The 19,964-nt window shown below is 41.3% G+C and overlaps 5 protein-coding genes across 5 annotated transcripts; all 5 read left to right on the top strand.

Moving 5' to 3' along the window:
• The first annotated feature begins 915 nt into the window (after positions 1 to 915).
• LOC117233960 lies at positions 916 to 3,775 on the top strand. Its single transcript, XM_033494703.1, has 3 exons — positions 916 to 2,014; positions 2,218 to 2,403; positions 3,189 to 3,775. Exons 1-3 carry the CDS (start codon positions 1,792 to 1,794, stop codon positions 3,578 to 3,580), a joined length of 801 nt encoding a protein of 266 aa, XP_033350594.1. The 5' UTR covers positions 916 to 1,791; the 3' UTR covers positions 3,581 to 3,775.
• Positions 3,776 to 4,494: 719 nt separating this feature from the next.
• LOC117233963 lies at positions 4,495 to 9,504 on the top strand. Its single transcript, XM_033494705.1, has 2 exons — positions 4,495 to 5,942; positions 7,439 to 9,504. The coding sequence occupies exons 1-2, from the start codon at positions 5,477 to 5,479 to the stop codon at positions 7,774 to 7,776; spliced, it is 804 nt and encodes a 267-aa protein (XP_033350596.1). The 5' UTR covers positions 4,495 to 5,476; the 3' UTR covers positions 7,777 to 9,504.
• Positions 9,505 to 12,427: 2,923 nt separating this feature from the next.
• On the top strand, positions 12,428 to 14,779 carry LOC117233981. The gene is made up of 2 exons (XM_033494732.1): positions 12,428 to 13,771; positions 13,855 to 14,779. The coding sequence occupies exons 1-2, from the start codon at positions 13,249 to 13,251 to the stop codon at positions 14,235 to 14,237; spliced, it is 906 nt and encodes a 301-aa protein (XP_033350623.1). The 5' UTR covers positions 12,428 to 13,248; the 3' UTR covers positions 14,238 to 14,779.
• A 1,105-nt stretch (positions 14,780 to 15,884) lies between these two features.
• On the top strand, positions 15,885 to 17,436 carry LOC117233955. Its single transcript, XM_033494696.1, has 4 exons — positions 15,885 to 16,051; positions 16,337 to 16,755; positions 16,975 to 17,073; positions 17,146 to 17,436. Exons 1-4 carry the CDS (start codon positions 15,885 to 15,887, stop codon positions 17,304 to 17,306), a joined length of 846 nt encoding a protein of 281 aa, XP_033350587.1. The 3' UTR covers positions 17,307 to 17,436.
• On the top strand, positions 17,336 to 18,092 carry LOC117233932 (keratin, type II cytoskeletal 1-like). The gene is made up of 2 exons (XM_033494671.1): positions 17,336 to 17,361; positions 17,399 to 18,092. The coding sequence occupies exons 1-2, from the start codon at positions 17,336 to 17,338 to the stop codon at positions 18,090 to 18,092; spliced, it is 720 nt and encodes a 239-aa protein (XP_033350562.1).
• The last annotated feature ends 1,872 nt before the right edge of the window (positions 18,093 to 19,964 follow it).

The following is a 19,964-nucleotide window of genomic DNA, read 5'->3' as shown; positions in this document are numbered from 1 at the left end:
CATGCAAATGAACGTGATGAGGTTCTATAGAATTGGTGGAAGGCACAATGGTTCGTTGTAACAATCGGAAGTCACCGACTTCATGAACGGACGTAACCTAGAAAATTAATCGTGAAAATCCATCGAAGGGATACCGTTAACGCGAAGATGACGAAGTTCCGCGCGACTGTTAAATATTTAAAGAGACCCGGAACGAGACAATGGAGCAGCGCTCGCGAATAAGGCAGTTGCCATTCCGAGGCATGCGCCATTCGAAAAAAAGAAACGGTCCCGATGAGATGTACGCATTGCTGGACATTGTTTGCTGTACGAATGACATCGGCTGGACTACTTCGCGCCCATTATCGAATCAGGAATTCGCGTTAAATCCTTATTAAAAAGAGAACAGTTATCCAAGTGTTTAGGTATAATATCTAATTAATAATTGCTATTATGCACTATTTAAGAAAGCAATCGAAAAGGAATATCGAGAATAATTACCAATGCAACTGTTGAAGCACTGACAAGAAATTCGCTTATCGTAATTTTTACTCTGTCCCATTGAGCCACACTTTAGTATACCGGCTATTGACAGAGCAAACAATGTCGGAGAAAGTAGAATTTTCTTCGACGATCTGTGAATGGTACAACCTTAAAAGCACAAAAAATTCCATCCCTCACGAAAACATACTTTGTAAACATTGTACTTAACAGTTTACACCGAGAGGAGACGATTATCTGAATAAAATACGCAGAAGTTACAGAGAATGACACCGGTATTCACAAGAGGGAAACTGTTTAGAGTGGGTCTTATATCAGAAAATATATCCACGATGCAATTTCTAGCTTGGCATGACCGATGGCCATGTCTGTGGGCCAAGGCGAGCTGCTTGCTGCACGTGGAAATATTTGAAGACATCGATCTCGATCATGGAAGATTTTCCAGTTGTAGGAATATTTAGAGAATAGAATTTACTGAATGCCTGAGAAGATTAAGGTGAATTATATGCGCAGAATCTCGATCAAACGTGTTCTCGACGTTAAAGACGGTAACTTATCGATGGGTACACTATAACCGTCTGACGTCTTTGCAATTTATATTAATAATATACAATATACAATATACACATATCACAAAATTTAAAGAGTAATACCGATGCAACTTAATTTCTCAGAGGTGGATAAGTTCGAGAAAGGTTGTTAGAATTATTTGGATATACAAAATAGGAATCTCTTGTATTATTTTTCCAATAATTAATAAAACTATGAGCCTAATTTTTGCTATAATTATTAAAACAATGATTTTCCCTCAAAGAATTCAGCTTCTCTTCGTTTATACCATGGTATTAATATAATTCATTTCGAGGTGCATCGATGGACCATCGAAATCCCTTCGTCTATAACGTCTTCGTCTCCCCTACTAACCTAATTCTTAGAATCTTGCTGGGCCACTAATATCAGGGATCGCCGATGCTAAGGTCCGCCCAGCTTCAACTACTCCGCTGATCCATGGAAGTGGTCGGTCGTTTGTTTAAAAAATTGTTGAAGAAAGTTTCTTCTGACGGAGAGGTGGGCAACGACATGTACCAGCGATGACGCCTTGTGTGTCTTAGTCGTTTGTCGTCGTCACATGCGTCATCGGTTAGAGTGGGGATATTGGGGAGGGTCCCAGCTGGTGAAGACCTATAAAGATAGAAGCTACGGAGGGTCAGATCACACTTTGCTCCGAAAATTTTCCGAGGGACGTGCTCGATCCTCTTCAATACGTTTTCTTTGCAATTATCGGTTAACACGTTGGATCAGACACAAAAGATGAACAAAATAGTGATACTGTGTCTTTTCGCTACATCCGCCGTGGCTGTGCCCACGCCGGAACTTAACAACATTGAGCTCAACAGGAATCTCGATTGCTTCGAGCAAGAGAACGCGCTGTTTAGCTGCATGTTCGTCAAGACCGTCAGCGCGCTGGATAGAGCCGCCAGGTCTAGCGACATCGAGATCATCGATGGTGTGAAGTTCGTGAGGGAAACACCGAGTAAGTTTAAGTTCAATTCTGTCTAACATTTTTTAAGTCCTTCGCAGAGTTGCTTAAATTTATAGCTACTTGGTTCTTGGAAGTTTAATCCCTTGATAATGTCACATAAATTGTATCTAATCTATTTTACGATTTGCAAATTTTGACATTCAAACAAACATCGTTGAGTTCCTTGAAGTTTTATATGTCATTCTTCTTCTTAGTGGAACGTAGCGGAAAAGATTTGAAGACGGAGGTCGATATTATGAATGAATTACCAAGAGACATGTCGGACAGGGCCATTAAGCTCGCCACTATGCTGGTAGAATCAGCCCTGTCGTTTATGAAGTCCCATAGTTTGAAGCTGAGCATGCCCGAGGAGGGCTCGATATCCCGCGCTCTGGATGAAGGTAACTTTCTATCTTGCGCTATGATAGAGATGCTTCTATTACGTAATCTTTCCCACCTTGATGACGCCCCGACGCGTCACCGGTATGAACGAATAAACTGTTCACCGCGCCTTTCACCTTCGTGATATCTATACGCGCCGCGGTAACCTGTTCCGGATAAACCCGTTCCTCGCGCACTACCTCCTCCATTCGCTTTCCTTCTGAAATTATACATCGCCTCCAGAGAGAGAAAAAAAGGGGCTCACTGCGCTTGATAACACGCAGGCTATTAATTAGCGACACTTAGGATCGGGTAGCTAAGTGACGTGAGCAAATATGCTTCATTTGTTATGTTGTCTTTCGTGTCTTCTTATTCTTCAATGTTCCGTTTACAGATTAAATTTCGAGGAAGTGAAGTTTCATTTTTAGTACTGTGGTATTCGATTTTTAAGCAAAACATATGAAATATACAGGGAATATATTCGCAATTTTTTAAAGAATGGTGATATCATTACTTTTAGATCGTTTAGCAACTCCTACATTGAGAATATACGCATTTCAATCTTTCTATTGAGATAAAATTGCTTAAAATTTTCTCTTTTAGATTTTCGCATTAAAATAATTCTAATTTAGAATAAAACTTCCAAATCTACTTTTCTACGATTATCCATTGTTCTCTAAATTCGATGCTTCAACTTAAAATTTATCTATTAAAGCAAAGTTTCGAAATGTCTATTTCACCTCTTTTAAATTAGAGATATCTCCGCTACCGAAATTAATTTTCACTCCGTAACTCTTGTTTCCAGGTCGCGCCAAAATAAAGAAAATGGCACTTCCTCTGATCGCCGCCGCAGGAATAAAATTGTTTGCCCTAATCCCAATTCTCCTCGGAAGTCTTGGTCTCCTGGTCATGAAGGCCCTTTTCGTGGGCAAAATAGCCCTTCTGCTAGCTGGAGTGTTGGCTTTCCAGAGATTATTTGGCAGCAGCAATTCTGGAGCTACTAGTTTCTTCAGCAAGAACCCTCAACCATCGACTGGATGGTTTGACAACGCCAACCAAGGCTGGGCAGCCAATGTCGCAGCAGGTGTTCAACCTCAGGGCTACTACAAGAGAAGTTTCGACGCTGAAAATGGAAAAATAGACGCCCATTCGATGGCATACTCTGCGCAGGCGCCGATCACGAACGAAACCAATTGAAACGACGATCCTGAGTCTACGTTTATGAGAAACGAAAGACTCCAGGCTACCTGGGGGCCATATCTCTCGAATCTAGTGCGTGTAATACTCGCTAGACTCGTTCTCGACTGTTAGATTAATATTTAAGCGAATAACTTATGGACCGAGTAAATTATTAATAATCCTTTGTATTAATAAATTATTTGTACTATTGCAGATTGTCTATCACATACTTGTCGTGTATTTGAATCACTTGAAAGTCACTGAGAAAGCTGCAAAATTTCAATAGTTCGATATAACCGATTTCAGAATTGGAAAGTAGAGAAAAGTAATAACGTTACAAGCATCGTTTTTGAAAATTCATCTTGGAATTTGCTATCATTTATGTCATATGCGAATAGCTAAATAGAATACAACAAGCGAAAGTAAGTCAATCGTTTCTTGAGAATCGACGATTAATCGTGTAGCTGAACAATCAAATTGTGACACTTACGAAGGTGGTGTTGGTCATTTTGTCTTCTGAGAGGTTCGTTTATCAGTTTTCATCTCTTTAACCAACTGGGATCGAGTGTTAGATCGAAAGGAAAGACGATTTCTAATTTAAAGAGATTATTTATGCATGTGCGAGCGACGCAAGGCAGAGAAGGTGCATAGAAAACGGTATGTACGTGATTAGTGTTTGCCCTGCGCGCGAAATATCGACATGATCGTCGATCGAGCCGACAATCGGTCTGGCTCATATGCGATTCCGATCGGACATACCATTTCGTTTGCACTCCCACCGCGGTTGTACCCTATTTTTGCGCCTTCTCTTTCCTCTTTCTTCGCTTATCCTTCCATTCCTTTCTCTCCTTCTTTCTCTCTCCTTCTCCCACTTCCGACCGAAAACAGATTCGGGACACGACAGTCGGTTCTGCATGCCGTTCCGTGTCACACGCGCGAACAGACACGGAAATCTAATTTTCACCGAAGAACTTATTACCAACTGTCACGTGAATATGATGTACCGCGAGAAACACGCGGGAGTGGCTCTGTCATTGTCGAAGCCACGATTGAAAGAGCGGATTCTGGTCGTGGAAACACGCCATTGTGTCAACTTGACAAAGGAACGCTCGTTTCGGCGCCTCCCTTTTATTCTTCCAACTCCAGAAACGAGACGTTCCATTGTACGCTGAAGTACGATACTGTCTTCTGTCCCTTACCGCTTCGTGGACAGAATTTAGAGAGAGTTTTACAGTTTGAACGAGGAACAACAGTTCCACGGATTGGTCCCACTTCTCGAATAAATCACGCTTGTAATTTCCAACTTTTCTCTTTGGTAAATGAAATGCTTGAAAGAAAACTTCCTACTTTCCTCCAAAACAAATCAGTCGCACCTTTGACAAACCTTCAACTTTTTCCAGGTTTCAATCACTCTAAAGACAGTCCATTCTAGTTAACAGCTATTTATCCTCAAGGTTTCTACAAACCTGTGTTTCACGTTTATATTTCTCGCACTTTAAAAATGAACAGTACTGTTGTTGAATTTTTACCACTCCAACAAGTAGTAAAATCTGTAATTCATCGATTCCTTTATCAGTCGATTAAAATTTAATTCGAACGCAAAAAGTGGTTATTAAAGTTTAATAAAATTGGTATTCGACGGCTTCAGTACAATAACTGTCAAACTTATATCACTCGTGGAAGTAATAAAATTAGTATTCCATCGATTTTTACTTTCAGTTGATTAAAGTCTAATTTAAACACAGATCATAGACGAAGTTGATAGATCGCTCGAAAGTGATCTCGCTGAAAAGGAAAATTAATTTCTATCGTTAGACGATACGTCACGAAAATGTACGCGTTGTGCAGTGGCTAGCCGGTGAGACGCCGAAATTAAAATTCTTGACACCACAGCCCTTGCACGTCGCTTGCCAAATGGTTCAAACCGACCCCACCATCGATCACGAGTCGAAGTATAAAAGAAAAATTGACCTCGAGACAAACAGTCAAAATCCTCGTGTCCGTCCAGTTCAATCGATCATCATGATGAAATCATTGATCGCGATATTGGCGTTGTTTTCGATCGCCATCGTCGCGGCTGAAGACGCCAGAAGCGTGGAGATCAGCCTAACCAAGACGATGGACGAACTGAATAAAAGGGACACCATCAAGATCTACGGTGATATGATCACTTTGGAGAAGGTAGACATTGTGGAAGATGAAGAGGCTGCAAGAGCTAGTCAGGACCCTCTAGTGAGCAAGATCGAACAGTTCTTGAGGAACAGGAAAATTCATGTACATCTACCAAGCGATGGATCTTCTGCCGACATGTTTGGCAGAGCTATGGGACAGAAGGACATGGAGATTGGCCTTAGAGGTCTGACTACAGGAGCTTCTGAAGGTAAAATTAATTTTTTAGAAAATATGTTAAAAGACTTTTAAGTTGGTTGAAGAAATTTAATGTTTCCAAACGTCATTTTGCTTCGAAACGGTGAGGTTTAAGTATAATTTTGATTGTATGAAACTTTTTCAGTATTGGTATGAAGGTTATTAGAAGTATTTGATTACTTTCTAGGCGAAATTCTAATTATATAACTCTTTAAATATTGGTAATCAACTTTTGCAGTCGCGATGAACATCAATCTTGATTGTAATTCTAAAGATTTCGATCGTAGATCGAGCTTGGACACATGTACTGTTTACGATGTTCACGATGTGCTAAATTCTACAGCTTTTTTTCAATCTCTTTTAATCATCGAAAAATCTACAGAGAAAAGGAGACTATGTCCCAAGAAGAAAACGAAAATTCACTTAAATCGTGCAAGAGGTACGAAGCTTTTGCTCGAAAAAGAACCAATCAAAAACAGACAACAGAAGTAAGAATCTATCACGAAGAAAGATCGAAGAAACTTTCTATTACAAGTATTCCTTCGATCTCTCCTTTAGCCTACATTAACATCTTCAGCATTCGAGACTCACTCTCTCGACTACCAAAGCGTAAAACACTGAAAGAAAGGGGAAATATTCATGATTTCCCGAAGTGATCTCGAGGAGGAACTAAATTCCAGGAGACACTTTTATACTTCAACGTCAAGACAAGTGGATCTCCGTCGCGTCGAATCGCTGCTGTGAATCGACTGGACCACGGCCACGAACTTATAGTACTTCGCCTTTCTAAACTCTCTCCAATACGATGGAAGTAAGCCACGAAGACGAGGAACGATTGGTCGTAAAGTGGGACTTCAGATGGCGATGTTTCCGATTGGCTTCGTCGACGAACCAACGCCTCTGCCTGCTGCTCTTTTTCTCGGCCTCTTTTACGCGCCTCGAAGTTTTCACAAATTTTTTCTTCTCCCCGAACTGAGTCGTCGGGATGTATCCTGCGTTCCCCACGCAAGGAATAAACGCTTGGAACGCGATGAAGAATGGAGGGAGGAAAGTAGCAGTGCGTCGAGCATAGAAAGCCACGAAGACGCGTCCCACTTCCTCTGCATCCGCGAAAACGTTAGTGTGGCAGGGATTGAGATAAAGTGGGCCATCGATGGGATTCCGGGTTTCTGGGACAGCTGCCTGAAGAACACGACGAACGAGGACCTTGAACGAGAGTGCCACATGTCGAAGAAAGTAGATAGCCGATAAATGGCCATTAGAGGCTTCTAGATACCCCTTCCAGATTCGCAGTCTGATCAGCTTGATGAATTTCACTTGACGATTCATCGGATCCATCAAATTCGTCGACACGCATTAATGAACACTTTTGTTCTTTTTTGTTCAATTTCTTCTTATTATTTTTGTATTTGTTAACAAATTTCTAAGATCTACGGAGTATCTACGATAAAAGTAATGTACGACGATTACGTGGATTTTAGATTTTGCATCGTTTCGCTTTCGTTCCAGCCCGAACCAAGCTGAAGAAGATCGTGTTGCCGTTACTACTGGCTCTCAAACTCAAAGCCATGATCGTCCTTCCTATTGCCATCACTCTGATCGGTCTGATAGGCATCAAGGGACTCGGTGCAGGTCTACTGTCCCTTCTTCTCTCCGGGGCGGTCGCTCTCAAGGCTCTACTAACACCACCACCACCCTCCTATCCCACCAGGGTCTCGTACGGAATAGTAAAACCTGAAGTTCACCACGAACATTGGCACAGGTCACAGGAAGAAGTGAATCAACCGTACAGAGGGTGGGCCCCGGAATTCGGGCCTGAGCAGTATCCCTACCAAGACATCCCTTAAATTCGGTCTTCAAGTTAAGATTCATCTTCTCATCCCTTCATTTTATTTATTATCTCCTCTCTATTACTCCCATTGTGTTGAATAAAGACATCGCGTCCTTTCGTTTCTACGATCTTGCGCTTTCTTTTAATTTCCACCCTTCCTAATCTTCGTGTTTTTCGTTATTCTCATTCCTCGAATTTTCCACGAGTGTTCGAATACGTGAACCATCGAACACATCGATGCACTTTCCTCTCTCCGCTGGAGCGGACAGCCATTGACAGTTAAAATAATTAAATAAATAATTGGAAATCTATAACCGCCGAGGTAAAGCAGGTTATCACGGAGACGGGGAAGGCTAACGACCCAAATAGGAGTCGTGCGACGCGCACGGTGGAGAGAGAACGACAGGTGGGGAGAAAGGAAGAGGTAGGGGAGTAGGAACAGGAAGGAATCGGGGTCACTGTGACAGGAAAGGTGGGAAAAGTGGCCGAGCTGGTGATTGGCCATTTCTGCTTCCCCCTGGGTGAATTCTCAGGATCAAGGGCACTGGGTCATTACCTCCACGTGGACTCCCACCTTGCGTTCTCCCCTCTTCGTCGAGCGATCATTGCCTCCCCCCATTCAGAGTGGAGAGACGGCGAGTAACGGTATCAGTTGTGATTAGGTTGCGTGGAGAGGGCAGAAACCTTGGGTATATACAAGCCGATCGAGAGGACAGCACTGTCAAGAGAATGGAGAACTCGAGGCGAAAAGAAGTTAATGAGTCGAATGCTGGGTTACGGTTTTGTTGATAAATTTGATTACCACCGGGCATTTTAAAGTTCTTTGGAAGTATTTCGGGAAATCGATAAGAATACATACTTGGAGTATTTTACAAAGTCTCCTCTCTCTTAAATCTTCTCTTCTCTATCTTCAGTAGGAAAAGGTTAATTTAATGAACTTGTTGTTTCATTTTTATCGAAGATTGGTTTTGTTATAAATGTCTTGGTTTAAGAGTGAGTTTGCTTCTCTTCCTTTGTCGAGTTCAGAAGTTGATTGAAATATTTCTGAATGCTCTTTGTTGATTTCCGAAGTCGATAAAAAGTTTATTAACCGTGATTTTTTAATTCGTTAAAAGTTTTATTTAAAACATACTAGTCATGTATATATCTCTCAAAAAAGCAAGATTTTCTCTGATAAGTAAAGTGAGCAAACGATTTAAAGTATACTATATCGAAGTCCTTTCAATTAACACACTTCGCATCATTCTACGAACTATCATAAAAATAGTTTCAGGCTAAATCCTCGTAACTTTCAAGAGATTTCGGTAAACTTGATCTTTCAATGCTTTCATTGCTGAATATTTAAAATGTAGATACCAGAACGATCGCTCGGACAATGGCTAGATATGAACGGGAAACTCATGACGTTTACAAATTGACTTTGAAAAAATGCGAAAGTATGATCGCGCACGATGCATTTTGAGCGCATAACGGGTGCTCTGTGTCGAATTAATGAGGTCTACGCAGCCACTCGGCCAGCAACCGGCATCAGTCGCTGTCGATGTACCTCGGACTTTTTTTGTACCGTCTGACCCACGGTTCGATAACGCAAATGCGTTCAACAAACTTGAGAACATTAAACTAACCGAATGCACGTGCGCATGAACAGCCTGAGAAGGTGTACGGTTTAAAGAAACTACACGATATTTGTGTAAATCACAATGAGAGCATATTAATATAAAATAAAGGTGGATTAAAGGATAGTTTCACCTAATCCATATTCTACTTTGGAATGTTATTCTGGTGAAGCAAATTTAATCAATTGCAAGCTTCTGGAATTAGAAATGTCCAAAATATTGCAGGCTTTTAATACTGTAAACAGTTTTCAAGCCTGAATTGCTCTTCAACGTACGAATGTCGAACATCGAATGTTTTCAGACAAATCGGGGCTCCCGTATGTTTTGAAAATTTACAATACTGCAAATACGTCTGTATGAAAGTTTCGTATCTCAAGTAAAAGCTTGGAACGAAGAAAAAAACAAAAAATATCAACAAAAACGATATTACAAAAAGTACTATCAGCACGTTCTCCTGCATGCAGAGGATTGAAAGTTCCAAATCCATAAGGACTACGCAAATCGCAAATTGCCCAATTCCGAACGGAACAATAAAGCGATCCGTCCTGGTCAGACACGCGGTCGCTCTTCGTTCCAAGCGACACGGTTTTCCAAATAACGCGCCGTTCACCGGCGATCCTGGCCGGGAAACGATCGGGCCGTTTCCTTCGAGGATCTCCAGTGGATCTTACGAGAATTCTCGTGGTCCATGTGCATTAGCGACTAATAGCGACTTTCTCAACGTCCATCTCGATTTTCGAAACGAAAATGGGCTAACCGCGCGCGATCAATCGGCAAATGCCATGTAATTACGTTCACCGTTTCCAATGTACAACGCGTTGAATCGAATCCAGCGACTAAACACGTACAAAACAGAATCGTATGAAGAAATCGGAAACAAGATCTGTCCCAATTGTGGCATTGACAGGGACAGTGGAGTAAAATCGAACAGCTATCCACTGAATGGACAACTCGATCGCTTTAATCGGTTGTTTTCTCTGATTTCCATGTTAATTATTACGAAGTTGAAAACCTTCCACTTATTAGTTTTCCAACTAATTCGTCCAACTTATTTCATATTTGTCGTACGATATTTCGATAATTCAAGCGGTCGAAAGCTGGCAAATTCTGTTATATCATTCGGATGATGGTCGTAGAAACTTGGCCAGAGAATTAAGGACGCTTATAAAATTGCAAATCGATCGTAAAATCGTCAAATGGTTTTAATTTTCGCTTTCGCGGATTCTGGAAAGTAGAGTAGGAAATGTCGTTTCTATTTGTTATAACTTTTTGTTCAGCGTGACTCTCCAACAGAAGGTTGTCGAGGACAAAAAGATTTAATAATGCGCGATCGACACCGTCGAGGAAATTCGGCCGATGTTCGATATACTCGTTCGAGTTACGTATTAAATGTATTAAAAGGATAGTAACAGTATATCAGGAACAGTTATGGGAAACAGGAGGAGCGCCCATTCACGTTTCACTTGCGGCACAGTTCGCGTACGTTCGGTACTTGCCGGTGATTGGAAAGGCATGACCAGGATCGATCGATGAAAATCAAGTATCAAATCTAATCGGCAAACCGTAACATTGTAACACGACATTTCCCATTAACTCTACCAATATCGATATTATACGTTTAAACTTTTGCAAGCTCTTAAACAAATTTCACGCCAATCGTCTCAACTGTTTAAAATGGGGTTTCACTTTTCAGCCAACTGTCTAAAATAGAGTTTTACTGTAAATTTGAAAGAATATGATATGTTATGGGAACTTATACGATTCGATAGACTACGGTCGCAAAGGACAGAGCCACTGGCCGACTCTGCGCCGGATCGAAACAAGAGTAGCTCACCGGAGATCGCGCGATTATTAACGAAAGGAAGGCGTTGCGGTAAAAGGAAGTAACAAGTAGCGAAATAGATACCTGGAAAAGAAGGCTAATCCTCTCCTTTCCGACACACCTGCTGGTCGAGCATGCGAGCGCATCGTTTCGGCCGTACGAAACGTCCATGAACGCCTTACGCGGTGTTCACGCCGCGAATTCACCACGCTCGAAACTGCATGCCCTATTGACGATAAATAATTTCAACGGAATGCGCAGCCTGGAATTTTTCTCGAGTTCGCGTGCGGCCGCGTAAATGTAACACTTTAGTTCGAATGCGACGATGAGAAGCTCTCAATGTTTGGTGAAACTTGATCAAATACGTATCTCTGACTTTTATCGGAATTTATTTTCAGTAGCTCGGAGCGATGATTCTCCTTTATTTTCAAAATAGAAATCGATTTATCCAAACTTGTCCTTCCTTCAATTATCAATTACTTGGAAGAGATACCTTTACTCAATCAAGATTATATTCAGGATTATAATCAAGATTATGTCGATCATAAAAAAATTAACGTGCAATAATATAAATATTGCTATTTTATTCTATTCTTCGTACTGTATCTTCTTTGTTATTTTCAATTCCTTTTCTTCGAAATCATTCAAGAAACCAATATTCTTAACCATCGCCACGCGATTGACCCACAAAAGTTCGATAAAATCGAACAGACTATATGGAGTCTAAAGTCATGCAAGTTCCTCGAACGCGTAAGTGGCCACGCGATTTCCAAAGCGTAGTAAACGTTGGATGCATCTCTCGCGCGTGGATCCTGTGAAAATTGACCGCGCACTTTCTCGCCGTCAGATCCGTCTGTTGCGCTGTCGTTCGAGCGTGGCGCGAAAATCCGATCTCCCGCGAGTTAACTGGGCTAATTTAAAGTAGGCCTGCTCCGTCTCGTTTCGCTTAGTCGAGGGAAATAATACTCCGTGATTTCCCTCTCCCTTTGTAGTTTTCTTAAATATTCAGATGCTCTTCGCATAGCCGGATATGGAGGCTCGATTTTGTCCGACCATCGACCGCCTCGATTTCGTCGTCGAGATCGAAAGTGGTTCATGTCGGGTCGTCACTGTCGCCATCGGCCACAGACGATCTGCGATCCTAGCTTATTCGATTGATCTGTACGTTTGAGTACGAAAAAAATCACTGCTAGCAATATCCAATCGATCAAACGAGCTGAAATATATGTCCATAGATACAGGAGCTACTTTTTCCCAGTAAAACTATGAATTAAACTTTAACAACTAGTGATACAGATGTTGATTTACTTCATAAATATAATTAAACGTGACGGAATTATCGATGCAGGAAGAATCCACTCCATCTTTTAACAGCTGTCTATAATTCCCTGTGATCAGCGTACGAAGCGCGATACGAGTACTTTCTGAATCCAGATTGCGAGTGTAACGATTTCTAGAGCAAACGGAATCGATATCGAAGAAAGTTTGGCCGAGCAGCATCCACAATGACCACTGAGCGAATTCACTGAGATGATTCCGTGGCGACAATTGAATGGAAGTCCAAGATCACGAGGCTTCGCTCTCATTAGAACGTCTCCGGTATCCTTTTTTTTTCCGCAAATTCGACAGAGATTCGAATTCTCCGCTCTATTTGACGCTCCCTCTCGCCGCGTACGAACAAGGCAGCGGCGGTGGTGGACGCGAGAGAGCCCCTCGCCTCCTCTCTTGGACCACCGTGAAAGAAGAGAGCACACCGTCGCCGGCGCGTTGCTCTCGACTTAGGAGAATGTATGGAACGGCCGAAAGGCAAAAAGGAAAAAGGACTACCCGGTGACTCGCTCTATATATACTGCAACTATCCGAGGGTATGTCCAGTGCACGGTACGCGTCTCGTCCGTCAGCTTCAGTCAGCAGATCGAATCCTAACCACGTGCAACAAGTCCGTTTTACGCCGTTTATCCCAACCGCCGGACCTTCTCCAGCAGGATCTCTTTAAGATCAGAGTTTGTCGCGTCCGGGTTCAGAAACGTCGTATAATTCGCGCAGCACGATGAAGGGATTTGCGGTATTCGGTCAGTCGTCGGTCTATCGTCAGCAGGCCCTGTTGCTGCTGCTGCTTCCTCTTCTTCTCGTCGGCTCCGTTGTCGGCGAGATCGAGAGACGTACCTCGAAACAAATGGTTGAGGAATCTCCGGAGACTCTAGCCTCTACTCTGAGCAAGGATTGTGGCAAGTCCTACAGTGCCACTTGCCTGAAACTAGACGTGGTGTCCTTCCTGGATAGATTATCTGAACAGGAAGACATCAATATCCTACCGGGAGTGTCGGTGATCAAAGAAAATAGTTCTGCCAGTATGCCAGCTTCCGAGGTTGTCGCCAATCTGGCTAGGGATTTCCCTAACGACGTGGAGAAGAGACTGGACGCGTATCTGGTTCACAAGGTCGGAAGCTACCTGAACAGCCACTCGATATCCATCAAATTGTTCGACCCCAGGACCTTCGAGGCTGCTAGGAATTTTAACGAGGAAACGTTGGCTCAACTTGGCCTTGGCGGTGGACAAAGTGTCGGAACTGGTAAGGAATTACTCTTCTTAGAGAGAGATTAAGATTATCGTGAATGAAAACACATGATAACGATTTCATTGATCATCATATAGGACGTAAGAAGGAGAAGGGCGGTATGAATGGTTTATTTGCTGGTCTGATGATGATGAAGGGTACCCTCGGCGCTATCGGTTTCGGTGCCCTCGCCCTACTCGCCGGAAAAGCTCTGATGACTGGCCTGATGGCCCTCATGTTATCAGCCATCGTTGGTTTGAAATCTTTGGCCGGTGGTGGCGAAAAGAAGACTACCTACGAGATTGTCAGTAAACCCGTATACTCGAGTTCTCATACTCACAGCTCCGAGGAGCACCACGGCCACGGCTATGGACATTCCGGATACGGGAGATCCTTGGACACGATCCACGACAGCGTCCAGCAGGCCGTTCTGAAATATGGCAACGCGCGGGATCGTCGATCGCTATTCCGGCAAAATTAACGAACTCGTGATCGGAGGAGCCGCCAGCGAGGAGCAGCTGGTGGCACGCGAGAGATCTAGTAGCACGTCTCTACCTCACCGAGTCCACTTTGTTTCCGTTTATCCTCTTTTCACACTTCACGGTTCCTTTCAATCTGTATCTAGCTCCTACTCCACCTCCACCTCTTCATCACGCTCTCCACTGCCATCAACTATATTTCTCCTACTCCTCCTTCACGTCTCTCCCATCTTTAACTTCGTTTCGCTTTCTTGTTGCTCGCGCCTCTGTCCGTCACTTCAGTCACATCGCCTGGTCTCATTTCATCGCCCCGTCTCTCCACCATCACCATCACCACCATCACCAATTTATATTCGTAGATTCGTAGGTATTTATTTGCCAAGCATGCTCCCACGTACCTCTACTCCCCACGGTCACACGGCTCGAGCTGGTCGTCGTTGCACATGGACCATTTTCGTATCATGTACATGATTTCTCCTTCTTGTTATTTATATGTATTTATGCGCAGTGTAAAGTTTTAATAAATCACGTTTTTAAGAAGCTCCCTGGCCCTGTCGTTCTTATAAGATCGCATTACGTTTCACGAAAGGAACCAACTATGATTTCTGAAGATTTATGACGAATCTTTCTTCTGTTTGATTCACTATATGATAGATTATAGTGGAAGAAAAGGTGGCTGGAATCAAGTAGCAGTTTGCGCAAAATAAAGACAGCTCTTTGCTCGGTCTGCTGCAAAGAAAATTATATGTGTCGCATCGTAATTACGAGACGAATGGTTACTCAATTAAATTGATGCGAAACAAGGTCGTCCGCTTCTAGGCGCGTACGTTAGGCTACCTAGACATTCTCTGGTCATCGAGGTGCGCACGGTCATAATTTCTCAGGTGCAGCCAACAAATGTAATCGGATTCGAACGTTCCTTATTGAGAAGGAATAGAAAGGAATTTTTTAACATACACAAGTGAGTCACCTCGTTTCGAAGGATAGAGATCTTTCATTTCTTTTGGTTTTCTTCAGATATCCCGATTTAACTCAAATATGTGCAAACATCCACGAGTTAATTATTATTTATTTCGAAATTAAAGAAAAAGTGAACTAAAAATTATAATCAACATACTTTATATGACAAAGAAAGTAGCTAATCAATTAACGATACTACTAAAAAATACATATAATTTAAAATTCACAATCTGCATCAAATACACTACATTTTTATAAAAAATAAATTAAATTATCCTAAGACTTTTGAACAGCAACGTACATACCACTTCCTCTAAACATTCTAGATTCTTTCAACCATCACTCAGCGGACGCTAACAACTTTCGAATAGCCGACAAAAAAATATTTCAGTTCTATAGACTAGATCTTGAGCCCTCGTTATTCTTCACGCAGGAAGTCATCGAGTTGCCCCTGAAATCTCGAAAGGCGGGATCTTGTTTCGCAGGTTAGGAACCGCGGTAAGACCAAACTACGAGGCAGACGTATTATTATGTTATTTTTCTAGCGGCCTAGTAAATGGCAATCGTGACAAGGCATTGAAAAAATCTGACAAATGACATAAATCCTATTGTATTTAAGCGATTACGATCTGACGGAACTCAGTCTTTGCTGACGGTAAAGTACGAGATCGATCATCGGGTTTCGAGCAATGTCAACGCTGAAGATTATTTACGTAGTGCACAGATCCATATTCGTCGCGATTGTAGTGCTTTCGATCGTAAAGCAAGTTCGAAATCAAGTAAACAATGGAACACACACGGATGGCAACGTTAACGTGGATCCGTACAAGATTATTGGGACCAGCGGTCGTCAATAGTACTGTGAAATTTATTTTGTAATCGTTGCTCCCATTTCATTATTGAGTGTTATGTAGCTTTTGCTAAGTGGAATAATTAAAGAATTAGCTACAACGGTGGAGGAAATGAAATTTTCGTTGAATTATTAAATAAAATGATGGTTAATTCAACTTGCGTGCAATAGTCTCTGATGAGTGAAATAATTAAAGAAATAACTACGATAGTCGAAGAAATAAAATCTTCGTTGAATTATTAAATAAAATGATGGTTAATTCAATTTTGATATTTGTATTAAAATTTTTAGTAACGCTGGTCGACAAGTGCTCGATTTCCGAAGGAACGGCTTTAGAGTGGATATTCGAGTGGTACCGTCACTGAAAAACGATTCTGTGAAAGACGATGACTTCCCAGAGTTCCCAACGACAGACATAGGCCGCTGTGTCATCGATTTCTCGCTAATCTGCGCGAAGAAACGTCTCGGCCGATTCCTGGACTCTATTAGGGACTTAAACGAGATTTATTTAATGGGTCAAGATGTTAAACTAGTGAAAACCAGAATGATTAACGACCATAGATCCGTGAATGATAGCAGTGACACTATAGAACGAAGTATCAATGACTTCTTCGATACGTTTGCTTTAAGAATTACACTACCCAGGTGGAATGGGAACCGAGAAAAAAATCAGATAGATGTTATGTTTGACGAAACTCCTGTTTCCGAGGGTTTGTATCAAAATACTTGATGTACGAGTGATAATTAAATGTTATATTAACTATGGAAAGAAATACTAAGGATTCGTTTAATAATTTTTGCATCACTGCTTCTTCTACACAAGATTTTACAATTTTACAAAATTTAAAAATAATTGAAGTATTTCTAACATTATTATAAGTGTTGTCTTAATTGATTCTAAATGAGTTAAAACATACGCTCTCCTTTAGGGCGAGGCAAAGGAGGAGGCAAAGGCGGCAAAGACAAAGGTGGCAAATGTAAGACAATGATGATGGCTGGTCTTATGATGCTCAAAATGAAATTCATGGGTAACGCATAAATTGTAGCCCTTTATTTCTTTACGACATTCTAAAATACCTAATCAAATTTCTAAATATCAGGAGTAGCGACGATGAAGGGCATGATGATGGCTGGGATGTCCCTAATGATATCCATGGCAATGCTGATGCAAAAGTATATGAAAGGAGGAGGCAATGGCGGCGGAGGAGGAGGAGGAGGAGGTAATGCTACAAATTACCAACATTATCATGAATTGCTGTAAATTGCCAACTTTATTACGATATGAATTAAATGCGATATCACTTTAATATTTTCAGGTCAGTACAAAGAAATCGTTCTTCTAACAAAATCTAGTGGAGGCGGAGGAGGAGGAGGAGGAGGTTATGGTGGTGGAGGCGGCGGAGGTTACGGTGGTGGAGGTGGAGGAGGTTACGGTGGTGGAGGTGGAGGAGGTTATGGTGGTGGTGGAGGCGATTATGGTGCTCCACCGCCTTCGAGCTATGGTGCACCGTCAGGCGGTGGCGGTGGTGGTGGTGGTTACGGTGGTTGGGGTCGCAGCTTCGGAAGGCGGTTTATAACAAGCAATCTTGGGAAAACAGGATATGCAACAGAATCGAAAGATTCGTCCCTCAAAACAGAACAACTTGTATCAAGGACAGACTCAATTGCCTATCAGAATTATGGACATCCTTCTGTTATTGCCAATATTACATACTTGAACTGGAACTCCAGTAATACCGTGGAACCACAGAAATACCAATATTTGACTAACAACGTCGCTAATGTGGTAAACAGTGATAAAATGGAACCATCATCGAGCTCAGAATCCGATAATTACGACATTGAAACGTATCAGGTTGATGATTCGATAGGTGATTCGAGAGGCTATGTGACAGATTCAAAGCCAAACTATTTGGACAATAGTGGTCATGTCACTTCGACAAATCATGTAGCGAGCAATCATGATACGAGTGTAATGCATTCGGTATATAATGACGAATGGCAACCCACGGAGGAAAAGTTCTCATCAAATTTGAGCAGAATTTGAGAAAGTGAGGAGTTCGAATATTGAAAATTCTTCTGTATGGTGAATGTAATATAATCCTAGAGAAATTGTCAATTTAAATGTATCGTTTGGAAATAAATTTAATATTGAAAGTTTAGTATTTTGTCTGTGAAAGTGGCTTGAAACCAATAAATAATTTCATGTGTAAGCGACCGTGATTTCAAACTCGGTATCACTGGTCGCAAGGCGGTGGCGCAATCTTTCGAACAATTGACTAAGGCTCTTCACAGGTGAGAGTTCTACCTGTTCTCGCTAGGTGTATTCCTCGTAGCATTGAAGCAAAGAGGAAGCATAAATGCAGGTGAGGTACAAGATAGACTTATCGTCCCATGTACGTTCCAACACTCTAGAGCACTTTTAGCACTTTAATGATTGAACAATTTCTAACGTTACCAATACCACATAAATTTCACATTTTTAAATAAGTTTTGCGAAATGTTTGATCTTACGATCGTTATCAGAAATGAACAAGAGAAGAAGCTTTGAGGAAAACCACCTACCTACATAAATATCTAAATATGATAATAAGAAATCAAGAAGATATCTGCCTACATATATGGTAAAAAAGTGCTATGGTTCTCAGCTGATCTCTGAATAGATTTTATCTTTTGTCTGTGACTACAGGATAGCGCGGTATCGACTGAGTAAGATGTTACAAGTTGAAGAACACTGTCACTAGGTGTCCAAAGCCATCGGCCGACTTCCACTGTGAAATTCAGAATAGTTCAAATAATATGTATACAATAATAATATTTACGGTATAGCTGGGTCTACAAAATGTGAGTTATCTTCAGAAAGTCGTACACCTTTTAACTTATTTGTGACGCTGCAGCGATGTCTTCTAAGACTGTATAATTGATAATCATTAAACTTTTTTCTACGTTCCTTTCTTCCTTCTCCAGTGGTTCGTAATCATAAGGAAGTGGAATTTACGATCCAGTATCAGGTCTGTTTATAATTTATAGGCATCTTTCTTAGCGCGAAATCTGGATTACTCGTTCAACGATCTTAAATTGCAAAATTATCAAGGAAACTTTTTAAAATCTCCCTCCATTTAATCTATTCAATTTTCTTTTTCTGTTCTATTTAATCCTTCTCTATCGAAATATCGCGTTTATTGCATCAAATTCTATGCAAATCGCGATTTTATATTACATGTCTGATGTTTACATTAGATATTTTATATTAGATGATAGTAGTATGCAACGTGCGAATCTCAAATTAGCTACCATCTAGGTAACCCACATGGAACGAGTACCTTGAGCAACGTAACAGATCGATGATTCCATAATGTACACAACCGGTACGCATAGAAATGACTCGTACACACATTAATTGAGTGATAACTGTACGTCGTGGAATTGAACCGCACATCGAAATACGTGTCTCGATGCTGTACATAAGAATGTGCTGACGAGCTCGTCTTAGAATCGACCCTGCACAATAACTGACCCACATTGGTCCACGAGTTTAGCCACTTTATACTCATAACACGTAGCATTTTTGGAGACAACGCGATCTGATTTGAAAGGTATAACGGATTTTTCAGCTACGACGCTTGACGATTTCAACTGCTTCTTCGTCGTCAATAACTTCAAAGAAACGTTCTTCTCTCGTAGAAAGATTCAAATATCTCGAAACTATTACGAATACAAATGAATTTTAATTTAATCGAAGTGTTAGGTTGTTCTCCGCAAAGATCACTTCGAATTATTAAGTTACATTAATTCTGCAAACTATCTTCATTTAAGCTTGAAATATTTTAGATTAAATTTACGACACGTTTGAAAACTTTCATAGAATCGATAATTCAAACACACATAATCAGTAACGTAAATACAGAAAGTACTGAAC

The sequence above is a fragment of the Bombus vosnesenskii genome, unplaced genomic scaffold, assembly GCF_011952255.1.
Source record: "Bombus vosnesenskii isolate JDL3184/JDL3185 unplaced genomic scaffold, Bvos_JDL3184-5_v1.1 scf7180000013301, whole genome shotgun sequence".
In the NCBI taxonomy this organism is placed as follows: Eukaryota; Metazoa; Arthropoda; class Insecta; order Hymenoptera; family Apidae; genus Bombus; species Bombus vosnesenskii.
The sequence above is the reverse complement of the archived record's forward strand: the minus strand, read 5'-3'. Positions and strand labels throughout refer to the sequence as shown.